Source organism: Beta vulgaris, chromosome 7, assembly GCF_026745355.1.
Source record: "Beta vulgaris subsp. vulgaris cultivar EL10 chromosome 7, EL10.2, whole genome shotgun sequence".
NCBI lineage: Eukaryota > Viridiplantae > Streptophyta > Magnoliopsida > Caryophyllales > Amaranthaceae > Beta > Beta vulgaris.
In genome coordinates this window covers 34,392,996-34,412,575 of record NC_079208.1, presented here as the reverse complement: position 1 = coordinate 34,412,575, position 19,580 = coordinate 34,392,996, and the positions used below count along the sequence as shown (strand labels likewise).

General features: G+C 31.9%; 1 protein-coding gene across 1 annotated transcript; it reads left to right on the top strand.

Moving 5' to 3' along the window:
* The first annotated feature begins 14,481 nt into the window (after window positions 1-14,481).
* On the top strand, window positions 14,482-15,294 carry LOC104902783 (protein FAR1-RELATED SEQUENCE 5-like). The gene has a single exon (XM_010690686.3). It carries the CDS (start codon window positions 14,551-14,553, stop codon window positions 15,292-15,294), a length of 744 nt encoding a protein of 247 aa, XP_010688988.3. The 5' UTR covers window positions 14,482-14,550.
* Window positions 15,295-19,580: the final 4,286 nt, after the last annotated feature.

Here is a 19,580-nt window from a genome sequence, read left to right as displayed (position 1 = left end):
AAAAATACCTTAATTTGCAACAAAACAGACTAAATAGTTGTTGTGAAGCAACGCGTCCAAGGATGGTAATTGTCATCTCAATAGGCATGCTTTCAAAAATATTGCGCCTAGTTGTTGACCTTTTTTCATGGCAAAAGTGTTTTTCTTTCTTTCGGATTTTCTCTCCATTGCTTAAAAATTTAAGAGATTTTTCAAAGTATTTTTCGAATTATACACCTATATATATATATATATATATATATATATATATATATATATATATATATATATATATATATATATATATACATACATACATACATATATAGGGGTGAGATCACATGAGAATGCTTCTTACATGAGAAATGAGAATAAATCTCAACCACACGATTGGATTAGAGTTACAACACTTGTTCATTAGAGTTATACCTCCCTAAAAAATTTTGAGCCCAAAAAAAAATTTATTTTTGAACTTTTTTTTTCTTATATTCATTTTTTGGAGTTACATCACTTTTTCGTTAGAGTTACATCACTTATTCATAAGAGTTATATCGAATAAACTTCATTCTCATTTCTCACATAAGTATGCATTATATATATATATATATATATATATATATATATATATATATACAAAACCCCATGAAACTTGCCATTTTATATATTTCAATTAATAACATTCCTTATTATCAAAACCGACATATATATTTTAGGAAAAATTCACAAGAAAGAGCTCAACTCTTCCCCATTTTCTTTTATAAGTCCCAACTATTGATTATTCATTGCAGGTCCTATGTTTTACAGTTTGTGATTTTTATAAGTCTCTGTTTACTTAGAACCAGTTAAGCAAGTTAAATTATTTAAATGTGGGACCCCTCTTCTCCTTCTTCACTCCTTTGCATCTCTCTCCTTCACTCCACTGCAAGACCCATCCCTCTCCCCTCTTTCTCTCTCCTCCACCCTCTTTCTCTCTCCTTCTCCCTTGCACAAGTCAACCCCTCTCTCTCTTTATACCTCCACCCCCTTGCACAGGTGGTGGCGCGGTGGTGCAGTGCGCTGGGATTCGCGCGGAGGAGAGAGAAAATGGTGCGAGAGGGGGAAAAATTTTGCGGAGGGAAGTGTTACGAGTTTAACAGCGAGTGGTGGGGAAAGGGTTGGCGCATTGTTGGCGCTCGCCAGCGACGGTCAGGAGCAATGGTGGCTATTGTGGTGATTGTTATGAAGGCCGAAAGACAGAGGGAAAAATTGAAACTTTATACTATTTGATTAATTTATGGATTTGGTTGTTGTTAGTTTGATGTTAAAATTCAGAAATTCTTTTATGTCAATAAAGGAATAGCTCAGTGAGGTATTTCTTCAATTAAAAATGGCAAAACCATTTGAGGATATATGGGATTGTAAAACGGCCGGCGAGAAACCATGGTAAGAGTTTGAGAAATCTAGTGGAGCTTGTATTTCTATGATGAGTGAATCTGATACGTTAATTAGTGTAACTTTCCAGACCTGATTATCTCTTATCTCTTCCAATCAAGTAATATTGGGTGTTAAATTCGATTTCTTTAAAGTTCATATGAAAATGTTCGATTTCAATAATTATAATTATTTCTAGATTTAGCTTCAATTTGTAGGTATATAAATGAATTTTGCTGTGTGTACTCAAGAATTCCTCTGTTATTTGCTTGGGTATATCAAGACATTAATGCACCTCAAGAGAGAGGGAGAAGAGAGAGATGAAAATGGACTGAAAATAGTAGAGGAGAGATTCATTCACGTGATATTCAACCTGCTGTAACATGTTGGTTACCTGCTAGGTCTTATGAAAATCACAAGAGGTCATACTTGGGACTTTAAGCGAATAATCAATAATTGGGACTTATAAAAGAAAATGGGAAATAGTTGAGCTCTTTCTTGTGAATTTTTCCTATATTTTATTATAGTACACAAATAATATGGTAACTTTGTAAAGAATATTGATGATTCATTAAATAAAAGCATTATAATGAAACTTTACTAAAAGACATATTTATTGAAGAATCAAAAGTTTTATAACTTAAAATGGAAAAAAAATTCGGCTACTTATAATACATTCCATTAGGATTTTCTAAATTTTTCGAATGTAAATTTAATAGGTCCTATATGGGGGTCCTTATCAACACAAAGGAAATATCTGTTTGATATTTCATTTAGAAACATTAAAGCAAATCATGAAAATGAAATTGAAAAATATCAATAATAATGAAATACTATTAATAATAATAGATTAAAAAAAGAAAAAGATAATCAAATGAAAATAACGGTATGTGTACATCCAACAGAATTATTACGTGAACAAATAGGCACATTCCTCCAACCATGGTAATAGGTTATGTTTTGGACACAGTGCACTTTTGAGCCAATCTCGTTGTAAGTAATATTTTTTCCAAGAATGGATATGTATCTTATTGTTGTACGGGATAATAAATAAGAACAAAGTAATCTCATCTCCTTAACCTGTACAAATCATTATAATATCACATTATAAACAACTTGAAACATTTTTTAAATATTTCTTAACCATGAACATCGATCAACAAATATACACATACCTGGGCATAATGATTCATTATGGTAGACAGATTTGTACGAAACAAAAACTCGATTTGTTTATCACGTAGCAAAATGCTTATATTACCAGTTGTATCCTCAATCGTAATGACAACTGATAAGCTGAATGAATTAAACAACTTGAAACTTCCAAGATCAATATCAACTACCTTCCCAATAAGCCTAATTAGTTAATTCTACACGCATTACATTAAAAATATAAATAAGATAATGTCATCAATTGTAATGATTTATAATTTAATGAAATATTGAAATGTAACGATACAAAAGATAATATAAACAAAATTACTAAACTCACATTGTTAATTTTCACAAAATTTACTATAGTTGAACGTTTTGCATTAGCTATCCTTAGAGTGCGTGTAATTGGTAGTTGGCAATGTGTTATGAACTTAGCTTTCTCTCGAACATAACGGTCGTTCTTAAACCTGACAACATACTTATTAAAGTTAAAACATATTCAAGCAAAATAAGCACAAATATAATAATGATGAATTATGAACTTCAAATTAAATAGGTTCGACATTACCAGTTTATCAAAATAGACGATTTTTTAGTCCGAGGTCGTATATAAATATTGGATTTCTTTGTACTTTGCAAGTAAACACCTAAAATAACATAGGGAAAATTAAATAAATTTCGAATAACAATCGTTATTGTTAAATTAACAATGAATAAAATAACAATATAAAAATACAATACCTCAATAAGTACAACTTTAATTTTTTAAATTGGTTCATTTATAGATTCCTTTAATGCAATTAATTGGCTAGTGAGCTTGATCTTCATAGCTGTACAACTTTTTTTTTTAAATAGCACGACATACAATTAATATCCGTTAAAAATATATCCTTAATATTTAAAATTGATTATTTCAATATGTATTATGTATATAATACCTTTCATCTATAATTATTAATTCTCTACTCCGAATTGAAACGATAATTCCAAATACATCTGAAATAATATAAAATAATGTTTTAATTACATTAATTTAAGCAATAATTGAGAATATTGACTACTATTATGAATTGAACCAACATAAATGCATATACATGACCTATTATTTTATTGTTCTCGTGTTGTGAATTATCATATATCGAGGCTAACTGCGATATATTGGTCTTCGATGAAGAACCATTTTTACTTGTAAGGAAAAGTCTCATAAATAAGTATACAAAATCCGAAAAAATTACAAAATGATTCCAAGCTGAATGACTTGTGTTTGTACTCGATGTTTTGCATTTATAATAATTACGTAGTATGTGAATTGGAATCCCTTGTAAAATATATTACTTGATAGCTTTAACATGATCCAAGGAATAAAATAATAGATCACATTATTATATAAATGGAATTCAAAATATTTTTAGAATTTTTCCTTTGTACATATGGTGAATACGTTATAAATCACCTATCATTTTTAGAAGATAACTAATACTACCTCTGTTTTTATTTAGTTGCAACATTTTGACTTTCACGCTTGCCAATGTACAATTTCAAATCGTTTTATCTCTAATTGTATGTAAGTAAAAATTATAAAAATTTAATATTATGAAAGCTTACATCGAAACGAATCAAACAAGACCCCACATGACTATATTTTGTTTAACATATAAATCAATAAATGTGGTCAAGTAAGAGAACATGAATAGTGCAATTTGTCAAACGTTGCAACTAAAAAAGAACGGAGGTAGTATGAAACATGATTATATTCTTGAAGATTTTGTTAGTATCCTTTTCAAACTGAGATGAAATTTTTATACGAAATTATGAATAAATATATACAATTGTAAAAGAATCATTACTTATTCATAAAATCGTGAAATACATATTTATAAATAAAGCCGTTTATTATATAATAGTTTGAAATTTCATATCAGAAAATGACTTAAATTATCATTCAATAAATAACAATATTATTTGTTAATAAATAGTAAACCGTATATTGTAGCAAATTGTAATTGTAAAGTAGTATAAGAACGATAACTTAAAACTTCGAAACATATTTTAGATTGATGTGAAGAAAGATACAATAAGGTAGTCCAAGAACAAATATAATACAACTAATAACAACATACATAATCAAATAAAACATAAGACACAACTAAAATAAAGACCAACTACAAATAATTAAATTACTACATTAGAGATTTCAAACTCTTCATTAGTCATAGATTGTGAAACACCATCTTCAATCATCACCTTTCTCCAATTCATCACGATAATATTCAACAATATTCCTTGCTTCTTGAGAAGCAAGTTCAATTTGGTTGCGAAAATAGATAATTTGACCAATGTAACCCATGATTACCATTCCTTCATCTTTTTCTAATTTACTTAACTTGTAACATGCATTATAATATTTATGATCAATTGTCGACCAAAAATCTAAAAATTTGAAAGTAGCCTCGTTAACTTCTACTAGACCTGGCAATCGGACCAATCGGATCGGATTCGGACCGGACCAATTCAGATTGGACCGTTTTTGGATCAAGTTACATTCGGACTGGGATCGGACCATTTCGGATTGGGTCATCATTCGGACTATTATTTCGGATCAGAATCGGACCGAACCAATTCAGATCGGACCGTTTTCGGATCAAGTTGCATTCGGACCGTGATCGGACCGGAACAGATCGTTTCGAATTGGGTCATTGTTCGGACTATTATTTTGGATTGGAATCGGACTATGGTGGAATGAATGGAATACTTATGCCAATGATATTTTTTTATATAAAAAAACGAGTAAGTTTCGGGTATTTCGGATCTAAGCCTAATCGAAATCAATAAATTCGGATCAGTTCACCTTCGGGTCGGATCAGTTTTTGATCGGGTCGGATCGGTTTCGGATCAGTTAAGATTATATCGGATCATTCGGGTTTCGGATCAAGATTATTTCGGATCGGGATTCGGACCGGATCGGGACCGTTTCGGATTCGGATCAAGGTTCGGACCGTCTCGTTCGGACCCAGATCGGACCACGGATCGGATATTTCGGACCGAATTTTCGGATCAGGACCAACTTTGCCAGGTCTAACTTCTACTATATGCTTAGCTATTTTAGGATCCATTAAGATAATGTGCTTAAAGTGGAAAGATTTGAGAATAATAGATGAAGTGATTATTTATAGAAGATATTTAGGTAACACAAAGAGGAAACTTGCCTTATTTATAGAAGAGATGGCCGATTTTTTTGGTTAGGGCAACTTTAATACATGTTGGTGGAAGTAGATATAACATTCATAAGGATTGACCAAGTGTGGTCAAAATTGAAAATGACATCGTTGCATGAAGTACACATTAGGTTAGATTTTTCTAAAACCTTTTTTTTGCATTGAATAAGTTGGAAGGCACATTAATTGGTAAGGAAATATTAAACAACTTTTTTGGGATGTCGATATTTATTTTATTTTTTTAATAAAAAATAGCCTCATTTGTTTATATCATAGCCGAATTTATTTAGGAAAAATGTATGAATTTTTGCTAGAAGTTGGTATGGCATTTATAATGATTGACCAACTAGAGTCAAAATTGAAAATATCAACTAATATATATGTGGTAGTACAACATAAATGGAAACAGAAATTTTATTTTTATTTCATTGACATTTAGATGAGCAATATTACGTAATTAAAGATAATACAATGTAAAAAACACAATTCAACTAATCACTTTCATTTGATAAATAATCCAACAAAATGCTATTTGTAGTTGGTATTACACCTCCATCGTTCATGTTGATTTCTTCAATTGGATATCGACATACGTAATGAGCTCGTGCAGGATTGGAATGAAGAAAATGTAGTACCATATATTCTAAGTCAATAAAAATCCTAGAATCTTTGATTGTAGAGATCACATACTCCGTCATATACCAATCATCCGAATAAAAATCTTCAGGATTCGCAACATTGTTACGAACTTTATATAATTAACATTGTTAGTACCATACCTTGATGATCAAAAAGAATTAGAATGTCTCACTTTTGGATGCCAAGTCTTTGAATCTTTTGGTGAAGTAGGTGAATCAAATGAACAATAGTCATTCCTCATACCAATAAATAATTAATGTACACGTTTTTTTAATAATATAACTTGTATAAGGTGTAGGGAGAAATAAACATAATAACCTTATTTATAGGTAAACCTAATGTAATTAATATGGTTTTCATAAAGGGTTGAAAAAAAACAATGAAGTAAACCTAATGTAATTAATACATAATTTCCGTATTAAATATAGATTGAGTCAGTCCCCAAAATCACGTTATTTAAATTAGGAATGATTTTGATATATGTGATGAAAAGGAACATGATTATTTAATTAAAATAATTACAACAAATATGATTATTTGACATTTTCCATGTTAAACGAATATGAGAGTAATAATTAATTTTTGTATCAAATATAGATTGAATTATTCCCCAAAATCAAGTTATCTAAATTAGGAATAATTTTGATATATGTGATGAAATTGAACATGATTAAATAATTAAATTAATTCAAAGTTTAAATAAGATTAATTGATATTTTCCATATTAAACGAATATGAGAGTAATAAATAATTTCCGTATTAAATATAGATTGAGTCAATCTCCAAAATCACGTTATCTAAATTAGGAATGATTTTGATATATGTTATGAAATTGAACTCGATTAATTAAAAAATCTTAAAACAATTGAGATTAATTGATATTTTCCATATTAAACGAATTTATTGTTTCCACCATAAGTTGATAATCAAAGATAATTACAATAAGATCATATTCCGTCCCTAAATTCATATAATCCAAATTAGGAATAATTATAATATATATGATCTACTAGCGCATGTCAGTTTTTATTTTAAAATGAAAAAATACAATTAACAATTTATTACCATATTCAAAGCTTGATTGAATTAATTCGTAAAAGTACGTGATTCAAATTAGGAATGCATTTTTTAAATGGTTGTCAACTTCCACATGATTTACTATTTTAACTTATTGGAGAGAAAATTAATTATGACAAAGTGAAGAATTTCGACATTTACATTATGGTGTAACAATCATTTACATTATTGTTTAGTTTCTTCTAACGTTTTTATAGGTTTTAGTTTTCCAAAACGAAAAAAAAAACTCTATATATATTATTATGAAAACATGCTATTATCACTACTTATATTATGTCAAGTTATTATATGCATATTATAAACGAAATAAACTACTTATATTATGTCATTTAAACATTATATGATGATACTTTGTATCATTCCATGGACCACTGGTCCAAGAATTCGAACATAACATTGTTAACTTCTTTCACATCATTGATACATTTCGGATCCATTAGAAGATGATACTTTGTATATCTTAAACTTCTAAAAAATGAAATGTTAAATGGAATAAGGAGTTTTTTTAAGAATGAACAAAATCATTTTTTGGGAGGTGATGGAATGAATACAAAAAGACCAAATAGATCTGTATATAGACCCAAATATAACTGGTTGTGCTAGGTTATATCTATTGCAATTAGGTAGGAAAATGCAATTAAGTATGATAGGTACATTGTTAGGTATTGAATTTGGACCAAGCAATAATATAGTCAAAGGTGGACAAAGTATCAATACATGGAACTATAATTGCTTTGAAAGTGATGAATACAATTGTTGGTGAACATGTTATTTCTCAAAATAAAATGGTAAATGGTAGAGACCAATACTTCAATATCATTCCATAACTGGACGTTATTGGAAGCTTGAATAGAATAAAAAGAAAAACAATAACAAAGAACATTAAAAGTTAGTATTGTTCAAATCTACATTATTCGTTTCACTATAAATATAACCGAGCAAAACTTTATTACTAATACGACAACAATCTGTATTGTTTAAATCAATGTCTTCAAATAGTCATCATCAACTTTGTAAGCTCTTGGAGGATGGCATTGTAGATCATATAACATCATATTCCAAAAATCAAAATATGGATGATAACCATCTATTGTTGTATTGACATCTTCAACATAAGCCCAAACTTCATTGCTTCTATTGATATGAAACATTAACATACACGACACATCGTGGAAATATAGATGCCCTCCACGAAATAGTGTTAAAATGATAGATTCCACATCCAAAAAATTCGAATAGTCAATTTTATTTGGCCATTTTTCCTTTCGCATATGGGATTGTATAATATTTTGTGGAGGACATGGTATTGCTTTTGAGGTGGAGGACGACGTTGGCATGACAATGCAAATTGAAAACACGGAAATGAGTAATGTTGATGAATGAAAATTCAGTACTATTTATACTAAAATGGAGCTTCGTAAAATGTAATTAATTTCGGCATCTTTTTAAAAATTTGAGGCCGAAATTAATGTTGATTGACAATTAAAATAAATCATCCTTGAATGATATTTTGATTTCATTACCATATATGAACTAGATAGGCAAAATCGGATGTACATGAAATTGGAAAGAATAAATTCCGGACAATTAGTAACATAAATAGAGATTTTCAAATCCGACCTTGCCTTTTTTATTCCACAATTTACGTCAATCATCAATAATTACCTCAAATCACCCCTAATTAATATTATAAAATTTTTGAAAATTTTAAAATTTTCGGATGCCATGTAGGCAATCCTACGTGGATAGCCTAGATGAGTGTTTTACTCTCCAAATGCTCTAGAATTGCTCGGTGATTGTGAGCTTGACACGTAGGATTTATCATTTTGCTTTAGATAATGATATTGATTGCCATATTTAAATGATAATTGAATTAAAATAATAAAGTTTCCTAAATAATTTCTAGCTCAAATTTTATAAGTTTTGTTACAAATATGGAAAGTTTTATTTGCTTATCAATTGTTAATAAGTAAATATTTTGTGGTTATGTTTTTTTGATATTATAAATGTGTGGATGTTTAATGTAATATGTATGATATTATATTTTGCATGTTATGACTAGTATGGCCCAAATTATGATAGAAAATACGATGTGTGAATCATTAAATTTGAATGTAATTAAATACGACCTGCCAATCGTTTGTATTTTTGTAACTTTAAATTTTCGTTCTTTATTTAATCAAATTATGTAATAAAGCATGAGGATCAAAAGAGTTTCAAAGATGGTGATCCATGAAGGTTCAAGGGAAGATACATGAAAAATAGTTATTTTCCAATGTTTAGGGGCCATACTAGATCATTTTAACTATTGCTTTTATTAGTTTTAGCATTTAATTTTTTAAATTCTTGCTTCCAAGTTTGTATGTGATTAGTTGAGTTATGTGTTCACTATTGATTGACCATATTTGTAAATTTAGGTCCCGAAAAGTAATATTGAATTCAATTGCTTTTCTAAATAACACCTATAAAGCCTTAGATCATGAGTGATAAGTTCTACCAAATCAGGGTGTTACTCATTATTTCGGGGATAGTATGGTAGTTTTTGAAACTTACATGTTAATGTTCGGTTTAACCCAATAAAATCATCAAAACACAAAGTTTGGGGTTATTAAGCAAAGATATAGGAGTAAACAAGGAGTTGTTAATCTGTCTACCAAGAATTATAATTTGTTATCTTTAGTAATGTGTTTACTTACCTCAACTACTATGCATTGAAAGCAGGGCCAAAGTACGTTTGATTCACCAGTAGAATAATTGTTTATTGCTGCGGTGGTATTGCTGCAGTTTTACAAATATGCGGCAATATATCACGTAAAAAAGAAAAGGAAAATATAATATAGACATATTGTTGCGGTTTCAACTAGAAACCGTAGCAATATATTTCAAAGGGAAAATTTTCAAACTTTTATTGACTTTTTGACCAGCTCTATTGCTGCGGTTTCCAGCCAGATTCGCAGCAATATATTAATATATTACTTTTTTATTAATATTTAAACCTTTTGCTGCAGTTCCTGCAAAAAACCGCAGCAATAGATTTTTTCAAATAAAAAATATACGCGGGTCAATTAGGGTTATGTTCCTCTTCATTAGCCGTTTAAATATTTCTCTCTCTCTCATTTTCCTCCTCCTTAGCCGTTCAGGCCAAAAAGTATTTCTCTTCTCTTTCTCCTCTCTCCTCTCTCTCTCTCTCCCTCCTCTCTCATTTCCGGTTTACAGCAACTGGCGTCTGTCGCCCTCGCCACAGATCACCGTGGTTTACATCCCCTTCTCTTCATCTCCTGCCCTCACCTCCTCTCTCTCTTCCCTCCTCATTTCGGCCCCTTCTCTTCTTCCTTTATCAGCGGCGTTCTCGTCTTCACTTATCACCGGCGTTCGTCTCCACCAAAGTCGTTCATCGTCTTCGTCTCCACCAAAGTTGTTCGTTCATTCAAATAATTAAGGCGTCTCGAGTGATTCGTTCGTCTTGAGTTCGTTCGCATCAGCGCCGTCGTGTTCGTCTCCACCAAAGTCGTTCATCGTCTTCGTCTCCACCACCGTCATTCGCCATCTTCGTTCGTCTGTTTTGGCCGTCGTTTTTCTTGAGTTCGTTCGCCGTCCACACCATCTTCCGCACCAACATCTCATAAGTTAGGGCTTCAAGATCTAATGTCATTTTCTCATTTTCTTTTAATTTTTCATTTCTTTTATTAATTTTATGTATCTCTAATGTACTTCTGTATTTCTATTTCTTTTTTGTTTTTTGTTTTTTTAAAATTTTTCCTTATTAGCTCTGTTTTCATATTTTTTATATTTTTGTAATTACGATTTATAAAATATTATTTTTATTGAATACATGGCAGTTTGGTTTAGTTGTTTTTGTGTTGTTATGTACTTCAGTGCTGCAATAGTCTCCTTGGATGAGAGAATGATATTCTTTCAAATTTAATTACAAAATGAAATTTTTTTTGCCTGTACCAGGACCTATTGTTGGCAGTTTCGGGCAACAACCGCAGCAGACCAAGATATTGCTGCAGTTTCTAGCCAAAACCGCATCTATACATTGTACTTTTATAATAAGAAATAATCATATTGCTGCGGTTTTGCCCAGATACCGTAGCAATATGTTCAGATATTGCTGCGGTTTAAAACCGCAGCAATATATTAATTACCTATTGTTGCCCCCTTAATTGTTGCGCGGCCAAAACTGCCGCAATAGGCCACTTAATGACCGCAGCAATAAGCATTTATTCTACTAGTGTTTGTAGTGCGAGGGGATCTTGATTGTTGCTTTACTGAATAGGGGATTTTTATTTTGAATAAAGGGTAGAGTTTAATTAGAATTTGCTTAATACCTGCTTCTTGATAACCATTGATTGAATCTTGCTCTATTTTTTTTTTGTAGTTATTATGTCCAGTTCAAACAACAACAATACCTCCAGTTTTAATTTGCGCAATTTACTCGAAAAAGACAAATTGAATGCACAAAATTTCATCGAATGGAAATGGTTGTGAGAATATTTCTTAGAGCCAAAGGAAGGGAAAATGTTCTTGACAATCCTCTCCCTGAACCCTTGCCAGAGAATGCTACTCTAGCTGAACGGAGAACTAGGACCCTAGAGGCTAATTTTATGCAACTAATATGTTTGATGTTTGCTTGCATGGAACCAAACTTTAAAAAGCATTTTAATGGTCTGGATGCCTACTCTATCCTCCCGCAGTTGAAAACTATGTTTTAGAAGAATGCTAGATTTGAGAGATTTGAAGCTCACTATAAGCTGTTGTAATGCAAATTGGGCAAAGGAAAACCCGTTGATCTGCATGTGCTCAATACATTAGTGGAAAAAACCTTAAATGTCACAAACAAAGTGACTCGGTTCTCCCAAAATCAGATCAGTAACTTCAATTTTTTTTTGTGCGCAAATTTTTGGCCTACTAAACTGATCCGATTTTGAGGAGAATTTGATCAATTTTGTAAACTAATCCATTTCTCCACCAAACCAGATTAGTTTAGTAGGCCAAAAAACATAAAATCCAGTTGCTTCTGGCCTAACGTTTCCAGATCCCCTAAGAGCATGTACAAGGAGAAAAAAAATGTACCCAATAATGAGACTCTTAAGTGTGTCTTAGGTGTCTCTCCATGGAGAAACTTTGCAAAGTGGCTCTTGGGGGGATATACCATTTGGGTTGAATGAGAGATGCCTCTCCAATGTGTGGAGCACACATACTACTGCAATTACTTTAGTTTTTTTTCTTCTTGCAACCATTTATTGATCTTTTTTATATAAAAAAATGGTAATAACTAATAATTACTATCTCCAAAACTATATTTTTTCTTTATCTATAAAATGAGTCTAATATTTGTTATATTTCATAAACAAAATTTACTATCTTTTTTAATTCATGAAATTAAATATTAGTATAAAAAATAAATATTTTTTTAGAAAATCCAGAATACATAAATTATGAAAAAGATATTTTTTTTTATAGTTATATCTAATTTACATGAATAACATTATTTATATAACTTTGATCATAATATGAAATGAGGTTCATTTATTAATATGGAAATCACAAAACAATGAAAAGTTGAATGTAGAGCTCATAAAAGAGTTTTATTGCTATTGGCTGTTTTTATATATATAGTTTTTTAGAGTAGCTTGAAAAGAGAGAATAAATGAGAGAGAGCGGAGATGAAGTTGGAGAGCCGTGTACCATTGTACATGCTCCAATAAATCAGACGCACTCTATTAACTCTAAACTTGTCTAACACTCTCTCACATATATTATCCCTCTCTCACCTACGAAACCCTACCCCCAACAAACCAACACCTCCAGCAGCCAGTTCCCATTCAATCAACCATTGCACGGACTATTCTTGTCGGTTTCCTCTTCAACCACAGCGTCGACGATTCTCCCACTCCACTTCCTCATCCTTGCTAATTCAGTCGCATGCCTTTTAAATGTTGGTTTCATCTTCAACCACCTCGCCAAGATTCTCGCTAGTTTCCACATCAACGAACGCGAACCTCGTTACCTCGCCAATAATGAACATCTACGGACCTTTATGCAGGGTTTCTGGGTTTTTTTTTTTGATTAATTTTTGGATCTAGATTGTAATTTTTGAATTTTTATTTACATTGTAATTTTGAGTTTTTTGGGTCTGGTGTTTCAGTTTATTTTTTTATTCTTATTTTCATTTTTTTTATTTTTTTTGGATCTTGGAATGTAATTTCTACTAATTGATTGATTTTTTTTGTTTACATTCTTCTGTAAGTTTTGGTTTGAATTTTTTCGTGATATTCATGAATAATTTTTGTTTCTTACTGTCATTTGATCTGGGGTTTCTCGTTATTTTTGTTTCTTATTTTCGTTTTGTAATTTTCTGTACAATTTTCTTTTCCTAATTTTATTATAATAATGTTATATATTTGCTTGCCATCTCACTTTAATTATTTGTATCTGTATTTTATTTTATGCATATATGTTAATTGAGTCCGGATCCTCTAGAGTTATTAGAGAACTCTAGAGGTAGAGTTAGTGTAATCTCTACCCTCCATTTAAATCTACGGTTATTAATTTTAAAACAAGATAATTTTTTATTTAAGGAAATAAAATAAAAATCTAAAACTTAAGTGTCCTACTGGAGACTTATTATTTGCCACCAATCACGTTCACACTCCATTGATGGAGTATGAAAGAGTTTGAGAAATTTTGCCGCCATATCACATATCACATTAACAAACTCCATTATAATCCTACTATACCACTACCGTACCAATCAAAATTTTGAAACAAAAAAAATTCTGCATCACACGACTAAGAGAAATATTGAAGGAGATTGATTGTATAATTTGAGTGGTTTGCATTCTGTTTCTTTGAAGCAATGTAAGTTTAATAAAAACTCCATTTATGTTTAATTTGTATTTTTTTATTGCAAATTGTTGTGTCAATGCTAATTATGTTATTGATCGTTGTAAATTTTCTGTTCTTATGTAATTTAATACTTTTATGAACATTATGTATACAATCAAAAGTTTTAGAGAAGGGTATACTACACTACATTGAATTATTAGTGTTATTGTTCTTGAACCTTGAAATGATCCGGTGTGATTCATGTGTCTCAGATTTAATGGAAGACTCGTCTACAAACCATGAATTAAATGCTCATATAGATGTGCCGGAAAATTGGATCCCTCATATTGGCATGGAATTTGATTCGGTGGACGATGCTTGGATTTTTTGGTTAAATTATGGGGGAAAGATAGGTTTTAATGTTCGTAAACATTGGGAAAACAAGAGTAAGAAGGACGGACTTGTGACATCTAGAAGATTTTTATGTGCAAAAGAGGGTTACCGTGGTCTTGACAAGCGAGATAACTTGACAAAAAATCCCAGAGCCGAAAGAAGAACAGGTTGCAAGGTTCGTCTTGGTATCTCTTTAGATAAAACCACTGGAACTTATCGAGTTCATGATTTTGTATCCGAACATAATCATGTACTCCATTCGCAAGAAACTAGTCACTTACTGTCATCACAAAGAAAAATAACTGAAGTACAAGCTATTGAAATTGAACTTGCTGATGATTTTGGTATTCAGCCTAGAGCAGCACATGAGTTCATTGGTGCACATGTGGGTGGAACACCCAATCTTGGCTACACCCGTCGAGATCACAAAAATTATTTAAGGAGTAAGCGCCAAAGAGATATGATGTATGGGGAAGCTGGAAGTTTGTTAAGGTACTTTCACTCTCAAACAATGGAGAACCCTTCTTTCCAGTATTCAGTTCAGCTGGATTGTGAAGAAAAAATAACAAACTATTTTGGGCAGATGCAAAAATGATAATTGACTATGCTTCATTTGGAGACGTAGTTGCCTTTGATACTACATTCGGCACAAATAAAGAAAATAGACCACTTGGTGTTTTTGTTGGTTTTAACCATTTCAGGGAGACAGTTGTTTTTGGCGCTGCTCTATTATACGATGAAACAATTGAATCTTTTAAATGGCTTTTTGAAACCTTTCTAGCAACCCATGACAATAAGCATCCAAAGACACTATTTACAGATCAAGACATTGCTATGGGAATTGCTATTTCAGAGATGATGCCGGATGTGTGGCATGGACTATGTACTTGGCACATAAAAGAAAATGCAACAAAGCACTTGTTAAGTAATGGAGCTGATGTTTTTCGAGAATTCAAAGCATGTATGTATAGCATTGAAGATGAAGTAGAGTTTGAAAAAGCTTTCAATGCATTGCGTGGGAAAGTGAAAAAGGTTACTTGGTTAGACTTCATTTATCCCTTTAAGAAACAGTGGGCGGAGTGTTATATGAGAAATGTATTTTCCTTGGGGATGAGGAGCACTCAATTAAGCGAAAGTTTCAATTCTGATTTAAAAGATTATCTAAAATGCAACATGGACGTTATGCGTTTTTTTTAAACAATTTGAGAGAGTACTTGATCTAAAGTGTCAAAACGAAATAAATCATGAGTTTGATTCGAAGGAAAATCTACCAAGGATAAAGATGAGGAGAATTCCTTTACTTAATCAAGTTGGTAAACTATACACTCCTCAAATTTTTGCAAGCTTTCAAGATGAGTATGAATTGTCTAATGCAGCTTATGTCAAGGATGTTGTAGAAGGCGAATTTCACAATGAATATAGAGTTGCCATCTTCAACCTAGACAATGATAGCTCTATTGATATGGAATACCAAGTATTTGGTGATGCTTCGACTAAAACAGTTTCATGTAGTTGTAGAATGTTTGAGAGATTGGGGATACTATGTGCTCATGCTTTGAAGGTCCTTGATGTCATGAACATTAAATTGATACCCGAGAAATATATTTTGAAACGTTGGACTAGAGAAGCTAGGAGTGGAGTCGTGCAAGATAGATGTGGGAGGATTGTTCTTGAGGACCCTCGGTTGGAAGCTACTCTTAGATATAGAGCTTTATGTAGGAAATTTTTAAAAGTTGCCTGTCAAGCATATAGCTTTCTAGAAGTATCCTCATTGGTCGATAATGGCTTGGATAATATTATTGTTGAGGATAACAAGAAATTGTCAAGCATGAAAGCAGAGCAAAGCAATCGGGTTGCTTCCATTGTTCCTGATTTGAATGCACAAGTTCAGCCAAGTGGTGTAGAAGACTACATTTCTAGCAAGGCTACTTTGAAGAAAAAAGAATCGAAAAAGGCTGGAAAAAGAAGAAAAAGTTGGACCGAGAAATTTCATGATAAGAATGTCAAAACTCAACCATCTAAAACAAGTGAGAGCAAGCGCGGGAAGAAGAATGCACCATCACGTGAACAAAGTAAAGAACATCAACCACCACAGGTATAGTAAATAAATGTTCAAAACATGTTGTTATGTGATACTCTATATTACTAACTCTTTTTTTTTGTGCCTCACAACAAGTTGAAAAGCAGGATGCAGGAAAATATGGCACTTACTATCAACATCCTCAAGCCTCTAAGAATAGCTTCACTCAATTGCTCTTGGTAGAAATTACTAACTTAAAAATATTTCTAATGAATAAAATAGACCTCTTTAATTATTTCTGTTATTACCTTATTATATTTTTTTTATATAGGGCGAATGTACTACAGCTGCAAGTCAAGCGCAACGTAGTTCTTACATGTGGAAGGAAAGCCAAAGTCAAAGTCAGGTATAAGATTTTATGGTTATATGATATTATTGTAATAAGGATAATAATATTAGTTGTGTTACTTCTTGTAGGTGGAAAATAAGGATATGTTCAGTCCATATAATAATTCCCAAAGTACTTTGCACGATGCGTTAAATGTGAATTGGCTAGGTAAGTACTATTACTTGTATAGATTTGATAACATATATATGATTGTGTGTGTGCGAGTGATTGTGTGCCTTTGTATGCGCGAGTGCACTCGTATGCAAGCACACTACTAGTAACTAACTTTTTTAGTTTCTGTGTGGTGGATGTAGGTCTCTAGGTTCTTTCCTGCTTGGTTCTAGATGTTCACTTGAAGCGACATATATATATGCAACTCATAAAGTTGGTTGGTTCCTGGTCTTGGCAGCTAGTATGCATAGTCTGGGCAGCTAATTGTGTTTTTAGATTACTTATGAGTTAGAATTATTACTTTACTCAATTGTGAGTTTGTGTTAGAGTTACTTAGTAATTATCTTTCTTCATTTACCTATTTTATAGAAGGCTGCTACAATATACGATGGCATTTGTGAGCTGATTTGAGCTTAATATATTTTCCAATAATAATGTGTACATTCCATTGTGTTCGAATTAAAGGATAAAAGTTTCCTCTTAATTATTGCTTTGAAAGAAACTTGCCTATGTAGGAGTTGAACCTACATCTTTGCATGTTGCCATGCAATGCTCTCCCATATTGAGCTAATAGGCATTAAAGATCCAAGAATGAATTAGAGCATAACAGTTGAGAGCTGAAATTAGAGCTCCTGGGTGGTGTTCCAAATCTCAACCTACTGCTCTTGAAATTAGAGCTCCTGGGTGGTATTTCAGACTTGATCAACAAGAGGGAACATTTATTAATGATATGCAAACAGCATTTTCAGAATGTATCAAGACTCACTTGCATAAAGAAAGAATGTATTCAGACTCAAAACTTCTATGTGGTTGTACCATTAGACCTACCTTATGGACATACATCATCTGTCTTTGTGCATCAATGAGATGGGCCTCCATCGCTGTTTCCGTTTGCGAAAGAAGCTTCCTATGTAATGCCTCTGATCAAAAAACAGGTCCTCAGCATCAGAGTACAGCAAATTATCTAACATATACTATCATTTATTAATGTGTAATGTAGGAGGGAAGTGGAAATCCAAATGCTACTCAAATTTTCATATCAAGGACTTCCAATTCTTCATCTTAGACCATTGTTGTTCTCGACACTTTTTTTTTGTAAATATAGCAATGACGAAATTAACGAATCCTATTGAAAAAGTAGATTAATACAACTAATCTATAAATTTATGGCCCCAAGCCATATTCTCTTTCTATAAATTTATGAGTTTGCCTGACATAAGAAGAGTTTGATGGAAGAGCGATTATAATAACAGCTTCATATTTCTTTTGCAATAACATTTTGGGATTAACACACCCAATATTGACAAACCATCCAACTCTTTTGCAAAGCACTACACAGGTCGAAAGACCTCACTTACACCTGCATATTGAAGGATTTAAGACAAAAAAAAAGGATTCAGCTACACTGTTATACGTAACTATCTGCAATGTTTATGATGATCAATGAAAAGAACACAATCACACAATGCAACAGGTTCTAATTCCCGCTTAAGGCCTGACCAAGCAGCTTCTAGAGCCCGGATATGAATTCCTCTATCTAATTTACAACTGAATTCATAATTTCATATAAACTCTTTTAGGATGAACCATATGCAATATGCAAAAAATCGTCCTCTCAGATCTAAAAATAAAAAGATGAACAATATGTAAAAGGCAAAAACACAACATTAAAAAAAAAATGAAGCTTTCATTAAAACACAACTATAATTTGATAACAAGATAAAAATTAAACTCTACCTAAATTATTATGATACTAAAATTATCACAAATTTCAAAAAAAAATAAATAAATGCGAGGAGTTGAAGCCGAAAATCAAAATCAAAGAAATGAAAATTAAATCGCAAACCATCGATAAGGATCGACGATTTGGACGCCGAAATAATCGTCGACGACGGAATCATCATGGCGAGAAGAGGGATAATGCAATGCGCGAAGCCATGGAAGAGGTGGAGAAGTTGAGTTGAGAAGGAGGAGAGAGAAAATGAGAGGAGTTGAGAAGTTTAGTTGTGGAGGTAATGTTAGTCTCGTCTAACAGTAGAGAAGGGGTAGGAGAGAGAAACAGATTTGGGTATATTTTCATTTTTTTTAAATGGACGGCTGAGATGAATAGATTTAAATGGAGGGTAGAGATTACACTAACTCTATCTCTAGAGTTCTCTAATAACTCTAGAGGATCCAAACACATGTTAATTAATGTGTGAAAATATCCAAACCTTTGATTGTTATTGCACCGAATCATTTTATTCGTGACTTACTATTTACTGATCCAGTTCGGTCGAGAAAACCGGATCAGTTTGGGACA